This window comes from Schistocerca gregaria, chromosome 2 (genome assembly GCF_023897955.1).
Source record: "Schistocerca gregaria isolate iqSchGreg1 chromosome 2, iqSchGreg1.2, whole genome shotgun sequence".
Classification (NCBI taxonomy): Eukaryota; Metazoa; Arthropoda; class Insecta; order Orthoptera; family Acrididae; genus Schistocerca; species Schistocerca gregaria.
Genome location: NC_064921.1, coordinates 762,433,123 through 762,454,347, shown reverse-complemented (window position 1 = coordinate 762,454,347; position 21,225 = coordinate 762,433,123). Strand labels below are relative to the sequence as shown.

At 39.2% G+C, this 21,225-nt stretch overlaps 1 protein-coding gene across 2 annotated transcripts in view; it reads right to left on the bottom strand.

Moving 5' to 3' along the window:
* The window catches only part of LOC126334982 (torsin-1A-like), a 79,270-nt gene that overhangs the window by 17,340 nt on the left and 40,705 nt on the right, over positions 1–21,225 (bottom strand). For both annotated transcript variants that reach the window (XR_007564795.1, XM_049997782.1), the window contains exon 4: positions 8,857–9,005. Coding sequence is in view for 1 of the 2 variants with exons in the window: in XM_049997782.1 (XP_049853739.1) it covers positions 8,857–9,005 (149 nt within the window). In the remaining variant the exon portion in view is untranslated. The remainder of the gene's footprint in view (positions 1–8,856; positions 9,006–21,225) is intronic.

Here is a 21,225-nt window from a genome sequence, read left to right as displayed (position 1 = left end):
GCTAATAACAGCTGTATTTAAGATGTGGTGGAATTAGCAATGAAAACAAAAAATAAAAATAAAAAAGCAGTTTGCCTAATAGGGGTAAATGAGCACTCAAGTATCTAGCATAATGAAGCAGTAGTTGGACTTACGAAAGACAGTATCAAAGAAGGGAACCCGCTATGTACACAGCTCCAGTGTTACGATTTCCTTCACGTTTCATGAAGAGAGGCATTTGTACTATGTGAACTGCAATGGCAAATATTGCAGCAGAAAAAAGGCTTTTTGTTCCCATCATTGCAAAGCATTATACCAACAAAACCATAGTACAGCCAGAAAAATCTCCCAAGGAGATATGTGACATCAATTATTAGAATAAGATACGAACACGCATGTTTCCCTGCATACCTCTATAGCATGGGAGTGATAGACTGTCTCACATGCAGCAAACATCCAGAAGAAGACACATCTTAACCATATCATTTTGGGATGTTCTAAATATGCTTCACATCAAACTAAACTGCAGGAAAACCTCACAAAAATTAAGATTTTCTAGCCAACAAATATTAAGGCCTTAATGAGTGACAACTTTAAAATTAATGGTCCAATAGCTCAAATAATACACACTTAAAAATTTTAATTGTAATCTCTAACTTATGCAATTGTAATGGCTGTATTGCTTCCTGCAAAATTAAATAAATAAATAATAAATCTTCATTTATTTCTCTGTTTACCATTATACTTGTCTGTGCCTCATTTTCTTTTTTCCTACCTTTTCCTCACTTCGATTTATTTTATTTTACTTTTTCTGTTTTTTAGTCCCCAATGCAAACACAGGGCTTATAAGTTTAATGTGTGTATCTGTCTGTGGCTTTGTAGCTCCCAAATGAAAGGGCTAATTTTAACTTAAAAGCTGGTTTAATCAGAGTGGTTCTTAGCTACATTCCAAGAAAGTCTGTGCAGCCATTTAAATTTCACCAGCTAAAGTGAATAAAAATTTTTCCACCAGTGTGCTCTCTTGATATCCACTACGTAATACGTAAAGAGCTACACCAAGTTACGTAGTACCAGATTATAGAGCTCAAAAAGATCCAAATAAAAGTCCATGAGAATATATATTTATCTTTTACAGTTGACCAACAATGATGATTTTTGTTTCTTGAAGTTGGCCATTTTAGCACCTACAAAGCACAAAAACGGTGACTGTGACTCAACTGTAAAAGATAAATACATGCTCTCAAAGACTTTTTTGTAGTTGTATTTTGAGGTCTACTCTCGGTACTAAATCAAATGATTTTTGCCAAACAGTTTATGCAAACTATTGGCAAAACAGTGCAATGACAACCCACTTTCTTGTGATTGATTCAGAATCATCCCCACTGCTTGTTGCTCATGTTATCTACATTAGCTTAACATGTTCTAATTACATACTAATCAAAACACTAATCCATATACTAATCTCTGCACGGTATCTACGTGAACTTGGGGACAGACTGTCGATTGTACTGTGTCTGCTATTGAAACAAAATATAAAAATCATGAAATAAAACTTAAATTAAAAATTTAAGAAAAAAATACAAAAACCTCTACAATGTAAAAAAAAGTATTGCACCCTTTAAGTTTAATATAAGTATTAATATCTTGATCTAAGTATCATCGCATTGGGGCACTAAAAAATAAATAAATAAATAAAATAAAATCTGGACATGATAAAGTATGACATTTAAATACAGCTAAGCTACCTAGGCAACATAGATAAATATCAAAACAACAATATCTAATCACCGAGTCCAAGTCCAAATGAACTTACTCTGAAAAATTCGCAATATACACACACCCATCAAACGATGCCTGCCCTCAAGCGACTGCCCTTCAGGTCACTGTACTTGGTCATGCCTGCATGCACTCTTGGTTTAATGAAGTGTGAGTTAGCACACTATCATCAAACCATTGCAGAACTTGGCGTCATAAGATAAATTAATGCATGAAACTAAGTACTTATGTAATTATGTAAAAATGTAATGAAATAAATAGCTAACTCTACTCATTAACAATGTTAGGCAAATTAAAGACGTATTTGTTTTCATATTTTATATAACAAGTAATTGTAACTTCACTAGCTGTTGTGATGTGAGAATGCAGAATGCGCAGGACTGGAAGACATAACACCAAGCAGAATAGAAATGGGCAGTCTGTTCCTGAATTGATTCTTTCTAAAGAGTGGATGACGGATGATTTGGAAAAAGTGAATGGTAGCTTAACTGATTTCAAAATGCATCTCTGGTGGCTGTAATGAGTAGGATGAAAATTCTACTCTAGGCTGCTACAATGGCACCCCTCCTCACATCCTTAAGAAAATGTTTCCCAAGCTACAAAAATGCATACATCATATGCACATGTGAATTTGCATTCCTTGCTGGTACATAAAGCATTTCTCTTCCATGAAAACACAAAGTAAAGAAAGCACATTTTTTTTTTTTTTTTTTTTTTTTTTTTTTTTTTTTTTTTTTTGCCTGGTGGCAGTACCCATTCAGCCATCTCAACAGTAATACATGATATGAAAGTAAACACAACACTTTGCCCAGTCTCCGAGTGAAACAAAATTCCTTGACCCTACTGGAAATCAAACCTGAGTCCCTTTTGTTTCAGAATATGCCGTGTTGACCGTGCAGCTACTGGGGGGAGACGAGACGAAAGTGCTTCAGTAAAAAACATTAATGCGGAAAACACTTCCAGCATGATGTTTCTGCTCTTGAGTTCAAAATAATATCTGAGATTTCAGAATCTCAATAAATGTTTACATACTTTTGAGTGAGTTGTTCTTTCTTATCCTTTGACTTAGCGCCGCACTCGGAATGTGTTGCCAGTGATTATAAAAGCTGCAATCGTCAGCCACCATGGGGTCAGTGCGTATTGCAAAGCGGTCCAGACATCACTCCCCTCCCAACAGCTCAGGCTCCCCACCACTCTCACTGATCAGACCCTGGGTCATCTCACTAGCTCACTGCTCCCCAACACTCTCAGGAATGAGATTGAAAGGTAGTTCTCTAGTTTAAAACTATCCACCACTCTTACAGATAGGACTGCAAACTAGCTCACTGCTCCCCACCAAGGCAACTAGTTCCTGCAGACAAGATTACATGGAGCAGATCACACGGCGGCTTGAGTAGTCACCCCAGTCTCTACGCTCTTGGCCAAGTGATACAGCTTGCAACTTGCTTTCTTGACCAAACACCTCTCCATCCAAGTTCAGCTCTTTATTCTTTGTGTTCTTATTTGATTTGTTCCAGTTGTTGTCTTCTTGTGTTGTTGCTCTTCTGTTTTCTTGTTGCATTAGCTTGTTAGGTGCATTATTTTGTCTTCTTCTATGTCTGTTGCATTTATAGTTGTTGTTGTTGGTAAGTTGGTAATCTTTATGAAGGTTTTAATTATTCTGGGTGTAGAGAATACTAAATATAACAGTATGTATAACACACAATTTTTTAAACATGCATAACAGCCCATATATAAAGGTTGTCTCAGGAGAAATGGTCAATATTCAGAGATATGACAGGAATGATCAATTGAAGCAAAAAACTAAATATGGACATATGTTCTATTCCAAATGTTTTCTGAGATGGAACATAGTTAAAATTAGTTTTGTACATTTTTCCCGAACTGCATGAAATCCACAGCCTCAAGAGAAAACTTCTTGCAGTAGAAAATTAAACTACATTAAATTTCCTTCAAACAGGTCCTATTCATTTTTTCCAAGGAGTTACAGGTCGTGTGAAGAGAACAAGAGAATGCTGAAAATCTTGTGCAACGTGCATGTGTCAAGGTGTAGATAAGCAAGATTGCGACAATTTCCTGACTTGATAGACCACGTGTCCTGCATCAAATTATTCGTCTTGACTTAATCTAAAATACTATGGTACATTGTTAATGATGACAAGGTACTCAATAATAAAGAAAATAAGTAATAATGTCCATTAAATATCTGTCTTTGAAACGATTTACAATAGGGTGTATGTCCACATGAAGTATTTTGATTCAAATGATCGTTCCTGTTATAACCTTGAAATTGACCATTCATTCTAGGACAACCTGTATAATATGTTTAATTTTTTATTTATTCATTTAACCTGAACAAGTAATTGCCTTCAGGACCCCTCTTACATCAGACCATAGTTTTATATGTAATTATAAAACTTATTGAAATCAGTTGCTTAAAAAATCATAATATTTTTGACATGATATCTCTTCTTTCCTCTGCATATATAAAGCATTTGCCTGTTACACCCCCTTGGTTGAAATTGTTGATTTTCCTCACTCTTCCTAAAGTTGTTCTGCCCACTGGGTAATAATTATCACCAGTTTTCTTATGACATAATCTATCCAGTTGTTTCTGTATTCTTTAATCTGCTCAATTAGGTTTTTCATTCTCAGTTCTTTTCTGATGTTTTCATTCACTCTCCCCTCTGACAGAATGTCCCCAGCTACTCTTCTTAGAATTTAGATCTCTAGTGACTGTAGTCTGATGGGAATAAGTGTTTCTGCTGTATCGTCCAGGCAAGAGCTAGCAGTCTAGGGAGCAGTAGTTATTATGGGCAGTAATGGGTCAACAACAAGCTTGACCATTTGGACTGTGACTCCAACCTGTACAGTAAATGCTGAGCGGAAGGATTTTTTGACAACATTGTTAGCTCAAGAAAGAATTTTTTGCTACCACTACTCCACAAAGTAATCAGTAAGTCTGTGTTTTGTTTACAGATCAAAAAAGGTTATCATTAAAGTCAAGTACTTGGTCAGTTCCTTGGTTGGGACAATGGGACCAGCTGCAGCTTCTACTTTGCCTACTCTTCCCTCGATTACAGAAGCTTTTCGATAAGGACAGGAGGTTATCTGTAAGCCCAATGTGCAGTGTCTCTGAGATTCATGAACTGTTTTCACTCTTTTGTTAGTGAAGGTGCAGGTTCTCCCTTCAGGTTCTGATCTTTGAAGGAGCATATTTATTGTGTAATAGAGTTACTTTGGTAGTAAATCCAAGGAGTTGGTCTTTCACATCCAGGTATTGTATGGAAGTCATCTGTCAAATTATCTCTTGTGCCTCCGCTGCAAGTTCAGGCATACTGATACATTTAAAGTCTCTGTATGTTGGCACAGTTTATTCCTTGCATATGAATATTATGTTGTAAACTGGCATTACAGGAACAAATTTCTTTGCTTGTTGATTTTGTGGCAAATATATGTATGGGGACCGGACTACAGGCTGCATTAGCAAGCTGGAATACTTTTAATTTGAAGGAGAAACTACACACTTGAAGTTCACAGTGAAAGGGCAGAATATTTATGTTAGTGTTCCTAGTATTGGATCGAATTTTGAAAGGTCACTTTTGAAACATTCTATCCTGTCTACTTCTGGAGATCTGTAGAGGATGCACATAAGGCAAATTTTCTTAAGGGGTATGATATTTATAAACATATACTTGACTAGTGTCTTCATTAGTAATGGATGTGAGTAGCATGGTTGGCAATAAGTTAAAGCACTTGTAAGCCACTGCTGCACCTGCTCATCTCGGGAGTTAATACTTAGGGAACTGGAGAGTATGCTTTGCTCGCACCAGGTGTCCACATTCATTAAAAGAAAGACACGGACGTCAATATTCTGAAATATTTGGCAGAGTTCATCAAAAAGAGTTGAAAGTGATGGCCAACTATGTTCTACAGTAACAATACTGGCACACTGGTAAAACTATTGGCTGCATGAATAGAAAAGTTCGTAGCTCCTAAAGCACAGGCTTTAGAGTTCATCTGCAATACTTTTTTCCAGCCTTTGCCTGCACCATCATCCTGACACCTCTTGTTCACATGCTATGTAGCTCACATTCAGATATCATATTATTCAAAATTTTTATCTTTCAGCAGTGAAATCCTTGCATATTATCAGTCTTGCCTTCACTAGTTTCAGACCTTTTTGTATAAGATGTAAGCTTAACTATTGTTGGTCTACGTTCTGCAGATCACATCATTTTACAACCTACTCTATAACTTCTAATTACAGAATGTGCTGCATGTATATTTGTTCTCGCTATAAGCTTTCACAATTTAAAATGGCTATGTTAATAGTAAATATTTTAATTTTAGCAGTGTACTTTCAGTGCTGCACAACAATATGTCATCCACATTGCCTTCGCCTATAAGAATTACGAGTGATGTTTGGTATCATTTTACCGAAATGGAAGAAAAAGGAAAATGCTGCTGCTGTCAGCAGATAATTGCCATGACTTCTGGCTCATCATCAAACCTGAGGAGATATCCAACATCAAAGCATCCTACAATACCTCTGGAACGATGTGGATCAGGAAGCCGATCAAGATCGCCATCAGTCGATGCAGAAATTCGAGAAATCATTTCTCGTGAACAGTCTTCACTGACATCTTTTTACGCTTTGCCCAAATTACAATTTACAAACTCAAAAAACATTGTCAAACTCTCTAATGCCCAGTTTGCATAATGAGTTATTTGATAGAATTAAAAATGACTTGACCACTCCACAGGCAGTCTGCCTTTCATCTGATACACGGACGAGGGCAAATATCATTAGTTTCTATGCACTCACTGCACATTTCATAGATGAGAAGAGTGAACTAAAGTCATGTCTTTTAGAGTGCACACTTTTCTAAGACAAGCACACTGCAGAAAACCTCTCAAACTGAGTAAAGTCTGTTATCCCAAATACAATATCAATTTTAAAATCACTTCCGTAATAACAGAAGATGTGTCAAATATGAAATTAACAGCCATGCTTCTGAAACTTCCACATCCCACACTTTGCACATTCTTTAAACCTCAATGTGCAACACACAATTCGGAAGTCCATACGGAAAACCATTGACAAGGTCAAGTGAATTGTTATCTCTCTTAAGGAGAGACCTTTTGCTTTAAGCAAACATTCTGAAATGCAAGAAAATTTTAAAAAGATCAACTGAAACTGCAACAAAATGTCTGAACCTGATGGAACTACACTTACGAAATGTTGCAAAGATTTACTTTAAGTAAAGGACCCATAATTTCTTACCATACAATTTTAGGTGGAAAATTGATCACCTTAAACTTAAAAAGTACAGACTGGGAGGCACAGGCTTTGAGGATTTTGAAAGTTTTAGATGAGGCAACCAAAGAAGTGTCCTCAGAGAAAACATTCTTACTTTTAAAAATGAAAATCTTGTCAACATTACTGGAATAGCATCTAAAATCCTTTAGAGATAGAAATAAAGAATATCCGCAAAAAATAGAGTCATTGGTTGATAATTTGCTTAACGGGTTATCAGAGTGCTTTGGGGTTATCTTCAGCAATGAGTTGATTAGTCAGGCAACATTACTGGATCCCCAGTTCAGAAGACAAAACATTTCAGAACGGCTACATGAAGGATATTGCAGAAATGAAAGCATTGGTTGTTCAACAAGAAAAAACAGAGTTCATTTCTCAACTAGTTACCACTGTGACACATGACACTACTTCAAATTAGGAGTAGTTCAGTGAAACTATGAGTCAGCTTCAAGCAAGTCACAACCCAGAAAGTGCGGCAATTGTTGAACTGGACAAATATTAAGTGGAGGGAAATTTGCCTATAAACAGCAATCCCTTAAACTGGTGGGAAACAAGAAAATTGCTGTGCCTAGTGCTGTATCAACTGGTTCTAATAGTGTTCTGTATCACAGCAACATCAGTGGCCTGTGAATGAATATTTTCAAAAGCAGGACAAATGTGCACTAGGAAGACAAAGAGACTCACATTGACTAAAATGGGTCAAATTTTATTGATCAAAGACAATACTGATTAATTTTTCCTTTATGGAAACATATATAGTAATACTGACTGTGTGATGACTGCAGATACACTTCAATTACAGTTGTTATAATTTTTATATATTTTGTCCAATGAACGTATCAAAATATAACAAGAATCAGTCTTCATTCTTAAAATTTTTCTACTTCATAAAGAAATTTGGGATTTTGTTGTGATATTTATAATTTTTACAGCAGATGAAATTTAAAACACTTATATCTGACAACTACTAGGGACGTAACACAAAATTATTACTCTTCTTTACATGTTCTTTCAAAATAGAACCAAATCTGATAAACATACAGGTTAAGTGACCTGAATTAAAAAGGCACTTCTTTTTGTGAATGAGTGGTGAGTGCTGAGTCATGAAAAAGAGCTAGTTCATTTTAGTGACTGACCAGTTGTGATCCCATCTCTGGAAAGCACAATTTTGATCATCTGTAAACCACAAGAGGCTTATACCCAGCAATAATTTTTTTTCCTTAACCATCCCTCCGATGTGACAATGCTTGGGTATCAAAACATTACCACTTATATTACACTTAAAGGAAGAGGCAATACTTTCAGAGGTTTTTTGTCTCAGGGTATTTTTCAATTTTTAATATTTTTATTGCCCTGTTTTATTGATATCTCTGAAAAGAACGTCACTGGTCAGGAGCCAACAAGAAAGTCAAATTGATGCTAAATGTGTTACAAAAATTGACACTACATCAATAATATATCCACCCCATAAGTAAAGCTAGAATAATCAATATCAAAACTATATTTGAGTAAATTTATGAGGCACAAAGTAGAAATACGTATTCTGCCATTTTTGCAAATGAAGCTTCCAATCGATCAGCAGCACTTAATAAGTGTGGTTTTAACAATATGTTAACACTGTTATCTAAGACACAAAAGACTATCACATGTAAAAATGCATGTAGATAAAAGTACACTATCTATAAATTTATCTTTACATTTTTAAATGTGAAATCAGGAACAATGGAACATAAATACTTCTTCAAATTTGTTCAATTTTTATGATAAATGCAATACTTTACCTTTTTCATTGAAGGAACCAAGTCGTATTAATTCTTCAAAATCACTTAAGCTAAGTTCCTCACGTTTACTCCCATTATTATATAGATCTATCATCTTGTCTAGAATTGCTTTACTTCCGGTGTCAGAGATGAATATGAAAACTGAATTCCTGTAAAACAGCAAAATATTCTAGTCAAGAAATGAGCCTCAAAGAAGGCATTAGGTTATCAATACAATACAATTTGATATTAAATTTATGCAGTACATAAAAAAGCCTGCAAAAATGGGAAAATTGGGAGATTTTAAGTACAAATTGGATGTACATCCATTCTATTCGCACAGTTAATCTTCTGACTTTGAACTATTCTCACATATAAAAAAGCTGATGGGTGAAAGACACTATGATTCCAATGAAGAGGTTATTATAGGCATATACGCATATTTTGTAGACATTATGGTATTGCACATTAGAGGTGGAATCTATTTACTGGAAAAACATTAGATAAAGCTGGCTGACATTGAAAGAGATCACACAAAATAACAACACTAACAGAACAGGCCACATAGGTTTACTGTGCAAAGGGTTGAGGCAGTTAAGTCGGCAGTGGTGTTTGCAGTGACAGCTGCACAGAACTTATCGGAGACAGCAGCCCTGCTCCACCTGCCTCGGATGCCATCTTGTTGTGTTTCCTGAGTACCTCATTCTCCTCCTTAATTATACCGAGAGCATGTTTCAAGGATTTGTTGTGAATGTAGCTGCGGTCACAGTTTGACAGTTGGTTTTCGGTTCTTATTTGGAAGGCTTCAGCAAAGACAAAGAGACGACTTCTGAAATTAGTGGAACATCATCAGCTATGTTGTGTTTACCAAATCTGCCGCTGCTGCCACAAACTTTGCCACCGACTTGGCTGATGCACGCCTTAATGTGTGGTCTGCATATGCAATCCAGCTCTCTCTCTCTCTCTCTCTCTCTCTCTCTCTCTCTCTCTCTCTCTCTCTCTCTGTGTGTGTGTGTGTGTGTGTGTGTGTGTGTGTGTGTGTGTGTGTGTGTGTGTGTGTGTGTGTGTGTGTGTGTGTCGGCGTGCGCGCGCATACGCACGCGCTGTGGGGAACTAAGACCACCCACATGTCCCCAGGAAGTCAGTTCTTCAATGCTCTTGTTACTGGTGACAGGATTGCTTGCCAAAATATTGTGCCCACTGAACACTGCGAAGTGACAGTACACATGATATGTCCCATCAATAAATAAGGCAGGATAAGCTGAATAATTACAATATCTACATGTTTTATCTAAATTGCATGCCCTCTCTTAGCAAGTACATGAAATTCCTACAAAGTCCCTTAGTACTATTTGGCCACAATAAGCTGACCCTTTTTACTACTGCTGCCAGTAGTGGAGAAAATTGGCACTATTTGTAAGATATCCATTTGTCTCCAAGCACTCCAATACATCTGCTCATGCCAGCCATGCTCCCATGTAAGCACTAAACCCAGATAGCAGGAGGCAAGCCACACCTCCCACTGTACTCAACAACCACTGCATGAAGGATCACCTTATTGTGCCCAAATGGTAGGCAAGCATAAGAATGTCTCAGCTTCTGTTTCTACATCTACATCTACATGCATACTCCGCAAGCCACCTGATGGTGTGTGGCGGAGGGTACCCTGAGTACCTTGTAACATTACAGGACATATTGGGACATATTGAAGTATTCGATACTGTAGACTTTTAGGGGATGTCGATACAGATATGCAAAATGTAAAGGGAAACTTTGGTGATGTTTAAATATTGTACTGTGTCAATATTAGGACATTTTGCACAGAAAGAACAAAAATAGAATTAATGTAAATATATATTAGTGTTAGTAACCTATTTTCATTCAATTTTGTAATTATATTTCATTTTGTAAAAGAAAGACTCACTGTTTGCTGTATCTCTGATTAATTGTATAAATTATCAGTTTTGAGCTAAATTATTTCGTATAATATGGACAAGATACTTTTAAAAACTCACCAGCTAAAGAGAAAGTCTGTAAATGAACGTTTAATGCACACTTCTGGAACTTTCTATGGAGAAATTCTATATTATGATCGCAAAAATACGAAAACTTGTGAAAACTGTTTCATAACCTAATTTCGAAAGACGATTTGTATCAAGAAATATTGCTAAAAGATTTATTTACGTTTTGAAACACGATTTAAATCATTTTACATATAAATAGTTGTTCTAAATCACTCAATAAATATCCAGAATCAAATGTCAAGATATTTCTGGAAACATCGGTACAAATCTGGTGAAGGTTATCCAGAAGCTGGTAGAAAAATGTTATAAAATCTATTTGGAAATTATGTTTGTAAGAATTTATATGTACTGATCCTTTTACCTACTTTAATCTGTACTAAAATTCTGTAATGTCTAATTTAGTTTTAAGTCGTGAATTGCTATCGTATTGTAAACAAAACATTGTCAAAGACTCATTGTTTGGAAATATATTAATACACCTAGGAGTTGTCAGTTGCCAGTTCGGATGTGCAGTGCGGTTGGCTCGGAGAGTCGGTTGTTGAGTCTGTGAGTTCTGTTTGTAAATAAACGTCTGTAATGAAGAATTACTTGTTGTCGTCAATATGAGCTCAAGACCTTTTGCATGAAGCAGACATCTCCTAATGCAACGTTTTAATTTGGTTGAGGAAGCTGGGATCGCTATAAGTGCAAACAAATTGAAGTGGAACGTTTTAATTTGGTGTTGAGGAGCTGAAATGTTATAATTTACAGAAAGTCCTGAAATGTTATAATTTGGTGGAGGAGCTGGGCTGTTATAACCTCTATCGGTTCTCCCTTCTATTCCAGTCTCGTATTGTACGTGGAAAGAAGGATTGTCGGTATGCTTCTGTGTGGGCTCTAATCTCTCTGATTTTATCCTCATGGTCTCTTCGCGCGGTATACGTAGGAGGGAGAAATATACTGCTTGACTCTTCGGTGAAGATATGTTCTCGGAGCTTTAACAAAAGCCCGTACTGAGCTACTGAGCTTCTCTCCTGCAGAGTCTTCCAATGGAGTTTATCTATCATCTCCGTAACGCTTTCGCGATTACTAAATGATCCTGTAACGAAGCGCGCTGCTCTCCGTTGGATCTTCTCTATCTCTTCTATCAACCTTATCTGGTGCGGATCCCACACTGCTGAGCAGTATTCAAGCAGTGGGCGAAAAAGCGTACTGTAACCTACTTCCTTTGTTGTCAGATTGCATTTCCTTAGGATTCTTCCAATGAATCTCAATCTGGCATCTGCTTTACCGAAGATCAACTTTATATGATCATTCGATTTTAAATCACTCCTAATGCGTACACCCAGATAATTTAATGAATTAACTGCTTCCAGTTGCTGACCTGCTATTTTGTAGCTAAATGATAAGGGACCTATTTTTCTATGAATTCGCATCACATTACACTTGACTACATTAAGATTCAATTGCCATTCCGTGCACCATGCGTCAATTCGCTGCAGATCCTCCTGCATTTCAGTACAATTTTCCATTGCTGCAACCTCTCGATACACCTCAGCATCATCTGCAAAAAGCCTCAGTGAACTTCCGATGTCATCCACCAGGTCATTTATGTATATTGTGAATAGCAACGGTCCTATGACACTCCCCTGCGGCACACCTGAAATCATTCTTACTTTGGAAGACTTCTCTCCATTGAGAATAACATGCTGTCTTCTGTTATCTAGGAACTCCTCAATCCAATCACACAATTGATCTGATAGTCCATATGCTCTTACTTTGTTCATTAAACGACTGTGGGGAACTGTGTCAAACGCCTTGCGGAAGTCAAGAAACACGGCATCTACCTGTGAACCCGTGTCTAAGGCCCTCTGAGTCTCGTGGACGAATAGCGCGAGCTGGGTTTCACACGACCGTCTTTTTCGAAACCCATGCTGATTCCTACAGAGTAGATTTCTAGTCTCCAGAAAAGACATTATACTCGAACATAATACGTGTTCCAAAATTCTACAACTGATCGACGTTAGAGATATAGGTCTATAGTTCTGTACATCTGTTCGACGTCCCTTCTTGAAAACGGGGATGACCTGTGCCCTTTTCCAATCCTTTGGAACGCTTCGCTCTTCTAGAGACCTACGGTACACCGCTGCAAGAAGGGGGCAAGTTCCTTCGCGTACTCTATGTAAAATCGAACTGGTATCCCATCAGGACCAGCGGCCTTTCCTCTTTTGAGCGATTTTAATTGTTTCTCTATCCCTCTGTTGTCTATTTCGATATCTACCATTTTGTCAACTGTGCGACAACCTAGAGAAGGAAGCACTGTGCCGTCTTCCTCTGTGAAACAGCTTTGGAAGAAGACATTTAGTATTTCGGCCTTTAGTCTGTCATCCTCTGTTTCAGTACCATTTTGGTCACAGAGTGTCTGGACATTTTGTTTTGATCCACCTACCGCTTTGACATAGGACCAAAATTTCTTAGGATTTTCTGCCAAGTCAGTACATAGAACTTTACTTTTGAATTCATTGAAAGCCTCTCGCATAGCCCTCCTCATACTACATTTCGCTTCGCGTAATTTTTGTGTTTGCAAGGCTTTGGCTATGTTTATGTTTGCTGTGAGTTCCCTTTTGCTTCCGCAGCAGTTTTCTAACTCGGTTGTTGTACCACGGTGGCTCTTTTCCATCTCTTACGATCTTGCTTGGCACATACTCATCTAACGCATATTGTACGATGGTTTTGAACTTCATCCACTGATCCTCAACACTATCTGTACTTGAGACAAAACTTTTGTGTTGAGCCGTCAGGTACTCTGAAATCTGCTTTTTGTCACTTTTGCTAAACAGAAAAATCTTCCTACCTTTTTTAATATTTCTATTTACGGTTGAAATCATCGATGCAGTAACCGCTTTATGATCGCTGATTCCCTGTTCTGCATTAACTGATTCAAATAGTTCAGGTCTGTTTGTCACCAGAAGATCTAATATGTTATCGCTACGAGTCGGTTCTCTGTTTAACTGCTCAAGGTAGTTTTCAGATAAAGCACTTAAAAATATTTCACTGGATTCTTTGTCCCTGCCACCCGTTATGAACGTTTGAGTCTCCCAGTCTATATTCGGCAAATTAATATCTCCACCCAGAACTATAACATGGTGGGGAAATCTACTCGAAATATTTTCCAAATTAATCTTCAGGTGCTGAGCCACAACAGCTGCTGAGCCCGGGGGCCTATAGAGACATCCAATTACCATGTCTGAGCCTGCTTTAACCGTGACCTTCACCCAAATCATTTCACAATTCGAATCTCCGTCAATATCCTTCGATACTATTGCACTTCTTATCGCTATAAACACGCCTCCCCCTTCACTGTCCAGCCTGTCTCTGCGGTATACATTCCAATCTGAGTTTAGGATTTCATTACTGTTTATATGTGGTTTCAGCCAACTTTCTGTCCCTAGTACTATATGGGCGTTGTGACCGTTTATTAATGAGAGCAGTTCAGGGACCTTTCTATAGACGCTCCTGCAGTTTACTATTAGCACATTAATATTATTATTCCCTGTTGCATTTTGCCTACTCCTGCCTTGCCGCGTCTCAGGAGGCGTCTTGTCGGGCCTAGGGAGGGAATTCTCTAACCTAAAAAAACCCCATGTGCACTCCACACGTACTCCGCTACCCTCGTAGCCGCTTCCGGCGTGTAGTGCATGCGTGACCTATTCAGGGGGACCCTACATTTCTCCACCCGATAGCGGAGGTCGAGAAATTTGCACCCTAGCTCTCCGCAGAATCGTCTGAGCCTCTGGTTTAAGCCTTCCACTCAGCTCCAAACCAGAGGACCGCGATCGGTTCTGGGAATGATACTACAAATAGTTAGCTCTGATTCCACCCCACGAGTGAGGCTTTCCGCCTTCACCAACTCCGCCAACTGCCTGTACGAACTGAGGATGACCTCTGAACCCAGACGGCAGGAGTCATTGGTGCCGACATGAGCAACAATTTGCAGTCGGGTGCACCCAGTGCTCTCTATTGCCGCCGGTAGGGCCTCCTCCACATCTCGGACGAGACCCCCCGGCAAGCAGACAGAGTGAACACTGGCCTTCTTCCCCAACCTTTCCACTATTTCCCTAAGGGGCTCCATCACCCGCCTAACGTTGGAGCTCCCAATAACTAATAAACCCCTCCCCCCGTGTGCCTGCTCGGACCTTGCAGAAGGAGGCGCCACATGTCCACTCACAGGCAGAGCAGGCGATGCCACACAGCCAGCCTCCACATTGACCCTCTGCCTCACGCGCCGTGAACGCTGCTGAACCTGCCACTCCCCTTGGGGAGAGGGTGGCCCAACCACGCCCGGTACACGCGAAGTTGTCTCGACAGCAGGGACAGTGGGTGAAGCATGTAACACCTGGGGTGTACCTTACGTCGCGCCAGACTCCCCACTGCCGCTACACTCCGAGGCAGCAGCCTGAAGACGGCTGACCGCGGCCATCAACAGGCTCAGCTGTTCGCGAAGAGTGGCCAGCTCCTCCTATGTCTGTACACAGCAGTCACACATCCTATCCATCCTAAGGAATCAATTTACTGAAGAGACTTAATCAACTTTTAACTAGACTGCTAATTCACTAAAGGCGGCTGATTATTGACTAAACTGTGATTGCTAACCACTTCTTGTAGAAAACAATGAAAATAGCACTACCTGTCTCTGGACTGTATTCAAAACAAACACTAGCACTACTGGCACTATGGCTGACTAAAGGGACTCACTCTGACTGTATTCAAACAAACACGAAATCTATGGGACACTATTACTAGCACTCGACAATTAAAGCTTCCTAAAAGCGAAAACACACGGAAGAAGAAGTGACAAGTAAGAAAAATATAGTTAATACTTAAATTAAGGTAGCTCGCTGCACAGCAGACGTGAAGCAGACGGCAGTTAGGGCGACACTCTATCTCAGTTCCATCATATTAAGGCCACTATGGCAAAGTAAACATAACAAAGGGTGGATGAATATGTAGGCACAGACAGTCACGCAGGAAGACAGACAGACAGACAGAGTGTGAGTGAGTGAGAGAGAGAGCGCTAGCTTTTTGTAGCAAATGTTTCTGTAGTGTGTGCCAGGTTAAATATTTGTCCATGACAGCATGCATAACACTTCAGTGTATCAAATGTTTTTGGAAAAATTAATTTTAATGTTACTAGTAACACTACCTCCATCAGCAGTGCTACAAATGTATTAGAACATTTTTGCAATGGAATGTTTTCCTTATTATTTGCAATAACTTCCACTGCACTTAAATGTGCTCAGCCTTCAACATTCCTCATCTCTTTTTCTCGTAATATAGCAGCTGGGCGCATTTATCACCCTACAACAAAAAGATCCCCATTTCTTAAAATGTGTCATTCATTCTGTCTGAAATTTTGCCCACCACACCTAGAATAGCTTTCCGTCACCCTGCCAATCTCTGCAGTATTCTTGCAGACCATATGTTCCTTCTGCATCTATCTCCCTACCCTATGGCTCCTACCCCTGTGACAGTCCACATTGCAAGACTTGCCCTATGCACCTTCCTACTACCACCTATAACAACTCGGTAACTGGCAAAACATATACTATCAAAGGGAGAGCCACCTGTGAAACAACACAAGTCATATACTAGCTGTTACATAAACATTGTTTGACCTTCTACACTGGCATGACTACCACCAAATTATCAGTTAGGATGAAAGGGCATAGGCAGGGAGTGTGTACTGCCAACTCACAATATCCTATTGCAGAGCATGCTCTACAACATGACATTCAGGACCTCTACAGCTGTTTCACCACACGCAAGATCTGGATTTTTCCCCCAGACACCAGTTTCTCAGAACTCTGCAGATGGGAACTAGCACTACAACATGTCCTTCGTACTTGCCATCCAACTAGCCTTAATTTATGTTAATTTGTTCCTTCTCAGCATTTCTTCACTGTAACTACTCTTTGCTTCACTCTGTTTTAGTTTTCTACGTCTTTCATTGTTTCTCCCATCTATTTTTCACTTACCCCTCCCACCTCTGTTACGTACAATGCACTTAGCTTTTCACTGTTATTAACTGTTGCATGATGTTTAAGCAGTAATCTCTGGCTGCATATTACCCTGTCTTCCTCCTTTAAGCTCTCAAATTTTCAAATCTCATCCAATGCAGTCCTCAAGAATCAGTCTTTCCTTCTCATGCCACACGGTAAGTCTCCCCTGACCCACGGTTCTGGGTGACTTTCCTGAAATCTACCCCTTTTTCGTAGACCTCTCCAGTTCTTTTCCTTCACCCCTCTTCTTTCCCCTTCAAGCCTTCTGCATGAAGAAGGAGCCATTGGCTCCCAAAGCTTGCCAATTACAACATTCTTTTATGTGTGTGTTCTGTCACCGCTTGTGATTAGATTTTTTAATTATTGTGAATGTTGGAGAATAGGTATCACTGTACATAGAGCAACATTATCACTTACAATGGTGATGTTTTCTACAGACTGACTAACATGAAGATGCCCCGAGCATTTAATGATGACAACTGAAATGGTTTTCTCAAATTTAGCAGTCAGTCTCTTCACAGTCAACTTATTCAGTGCATTACGTTGATCAAATGTTCCATGGAGTTTGCAAACAGTATCTGCACAGTAATCGCTGCATTTGTAATAAGTTTTCACTATGACAACATGCTGTTATGTGTGAAGCACTCCATTACTAACCACAAAGAAAACAAATGATAACTCTGCAAAAATCAGTGCTACCAACTAACTAAAACAGAAACTGTGGGCATTTAAAAAGTTGCGTCCTGTATGAGGCACCCTTTATAATGGCACTAAGGGCAACTGTCCTTGTTTTGTTGTATAATACATTGCTGAGTATTATGAATGGTGCTTCTATACCAATGGTTATGACTCCTGGCAACAATTAAGCTGACATCAGAGATCCACTCTTCACAACTTCTTACTTCTCCATAGATCTTATGTCCCACACCTTTAATAATCTGGTCTATGTGCCTTAGCTGTGATCTTTTTTCAAGTCTCTTTCCATTAACATATCCCTCTATTATTACATTCAGGAGTATCTCATGTTTCATTATATGGCCTGCGAGTTGCATTGTTCTTTTGACAACTGATTTCACAGCCTCCGCTTCTCACCCACTGTTAAGCACCATTTGATTTCTAATCATGTCAATCGTATTTATTTTGAGCTTGCACCTATAATACCACATATGAAAGGAAATTAGTTTCTTCTCTTCCCAAGTATCTAGGCTCTACATTTCACTGCCATAATGTGTCACAGTCCAAATATAGGCTTTTAGTAACCATTTACTGATTTCAAGACTGGTGCTTTTTGAAGTTATTTCCTACTTCTTCCTCTCCCTCCTGCTGAAGGCAGTTTCTCCATCATCAGTTCTGCTTCTGACTTATGCTTTGCTCTGTCCATTCCCAATTATCTTATTTCCGTCAACTTGCTCCGATAGTTTGCTACGTATGCAAATTTGGACTTTGGCTTTCTCTTCTTTATTAACTGCTATCACTTATATTCCAGAATTATTTACTTTGAAATTATATTATTAGCCCTTAATCTTATCCATTTTAATTAACATGGATTCAAGATGTTGGGAGAGAAAATTGTAATCTTATCCGTTTTAATTATGGTGGTGGTTAGTGTTTAACGTCCCATCGACAACGAGGTCATTAGAGACGGAGCGCAAGCTCAGGATAGGGAAGGATTGGGAAGGAAATCTGCCGTGCTCTTTCAAAGGAACCATCCCGGCATTTGCCTGTAACGATTTAGGGAAATCACGGAAAACCTAAATCAGGATGGCCGGAGACGGGATTGAACCGTCGTCCTCCCGAATGCGAGTCCAGTGTGCTAACCACTGCGCCACCTCGCTCGGTCCGTTTTAATTAATACAGTTTCAAGATACTGACACAGAAAAGTATTCAAGAAGCCATTTCAACAGCAGCAGCTAAAGAAAATACGTGCATAAATGCAGGTATTAGAAATTCCTCCCAGACATAAATTTCGGGATTCTTCACAAAAGCACTACAATAATCCACAGCTGCTAGAATACTATTAAAGGCACTAAAAAAAAAGTACCACTTGCTACAAAAAATCATTCAATGACAATATAATATATAGTGTAGAAAATAAAGCAAAATAGAGTGGGATGCTATAAAACCAGAAACTGGAAAAGGCAGACAAGACAAGTATAACAACATAGAGATCAAAGATGGGGGTAGAATAACAGCAAATCTGCAGGAACTGCTGAATTATGTACATGAATATTTATCTAGTTTTGTAGAGAAGTAACAATTAAATTGTCCTAAAACACATGCAGCACCTGCAATTTCTTACACAGCAAGTAAAATGATGCTTCCCAGAACAGAGCTTGGAACATGAACAGCAAAACAGAAATTAAAAAATAAGAAATCATCATACTTCTCTGTTCTGAAGGCATGCACTGAGAATATGCAAGTCCCATTGAGAAATATAGTAAATGAGTCCTTCAGTTCATGTATTTTGTGAGATTACCGAAAGTACACATAGGCTGTGCCCTTGCTAAAGAAAGGTAACTTGACAAGTACTGAAAACTACAGACCAGTTTCACTACTGTCTGTATGGTCAAAAATAGCAGAATTAATCATCAAAGATAAGACAACGGGTTACATTAATAAATACAACCTATTTAACAAAACACAGTTAAGTTTCAGAAGTCCAATATTGGCCATTACAGAGTTCACGGAAATGGTACTTGTAGCTTTTAACAATGATGAGTGTGTTATTGTTGTTGTGGCCTTCAGTCCTGAGACTGGTTTGATGCACCTCTCCATGCTACTCTATCCTGTGCAAGCTTCTTCATCTCCCAGTACCTACTCCAACCTACATCCTTCTGAATCTGGTAAGTGTATTCATCTCTTGGTCTCCCTCTACGATTTTTACCCTCCACACTGCCCTCCAATAGTAAATTGCTGACCCCTTGATGCCTCAGAACATGTCCTACCAACTGATCCCTTCTTCTAGTCAAGTTGTGCCACAAACTTCTCTTCTCCCCAATCCTATTCAATACCTCCTCATTAGTTATATGATCTACCCATCTAATCTTCAGAATGAGTGTATTACAGGCATATTCTTAGACTTGCCCAAGACTTTTTATACTGCTGATCATACAATACTATAAACAAACTACAAGCACAAGATGAATGATGGATAGCAAATGAGTGGATGCTGATGATACGTTTTTAGTAAAAAAATTAAATCAAACAATGGATAATGCAGGATGGCATGTAATAATACCAGAGAAGGAAAGTTGTTACTCACCGTACAGTGGAGATGCTGAGTCACCATACACACAGCAAAACAAAAAAATTCCAGACACCCTATGGATTCCAAACCAGCAACCTCCTTCCTGTCTCCATGACCAACCATATCCTCACCCACAATTACTTCTTCTTCAAAGGCATTGCCTACAAACAAATCTGCAGTACGGCTATGGGAACTTGCATGGCACTATCCTATGCTAATCTATTCATGAGCCATCTAGAGAAATCCTTCCTAAAAACCCAGAATCCTAAATGGCTCTGAGCACTATGCGAATTAACTTCTGAGGTCATCAGTCCCAGAATCCTAAACCCCTCACCTGGTTCAGATTCACTGATGGCATCTTTGCTATTTAGATTGAAGGTGAGGACACCTTATTCACATTCCTCCAGAACCTCAGCAACTCCTTCCCCATTTGCTTCACCTGGTCCTCCTCAACCCAACAAGCCACCTTCCTAGATGTTGACCTCCATCTCAGAGATGGCTACATCAGTACCTCCATCCATATCAAACCTACTAACCACCAACAATCCCTCCACTCCAACAGCTCCCACCCATTCCATACCAAGAAGTCCCTTCCGTACAGCCTAGCCACCCGTAGTCGTCACATCTGCAGTGACGAGCCGTCCCTCTCAAAATATACCGAGGGTCTCACAGAAGCCTTCACTGACTGTAATTATCCTCCCATCCTTGTACAAAAACAAATCTTCCGTGCCTTATCTTTCCAGTCTGCCACCACCTCCCAAAGTCCCACAGCCCGGCCACAAAGGAGCATGCCCCTTGTAACTCAGTACCATCCGGGACTGGAGCAACTGAATTACATTCTCCATCAGGGTTTCGATTACTTCTTGTTGTGCCCTGAAATGAGAAATGTCCTGCCCACTATCCTTCCCACCCCTACTACCATGGTATTCCACCATCCACCAAACCTACACAACATACTTATCCACCCTTACACAACCCCAGCTCCCAATCCCTTACCTCATGGCTCATACCCCTGTAATAGACGTAGATGGAAGACCTGTCCCATTCATCTTCCTACCACCACCGACTCCAGCCCAGTCAC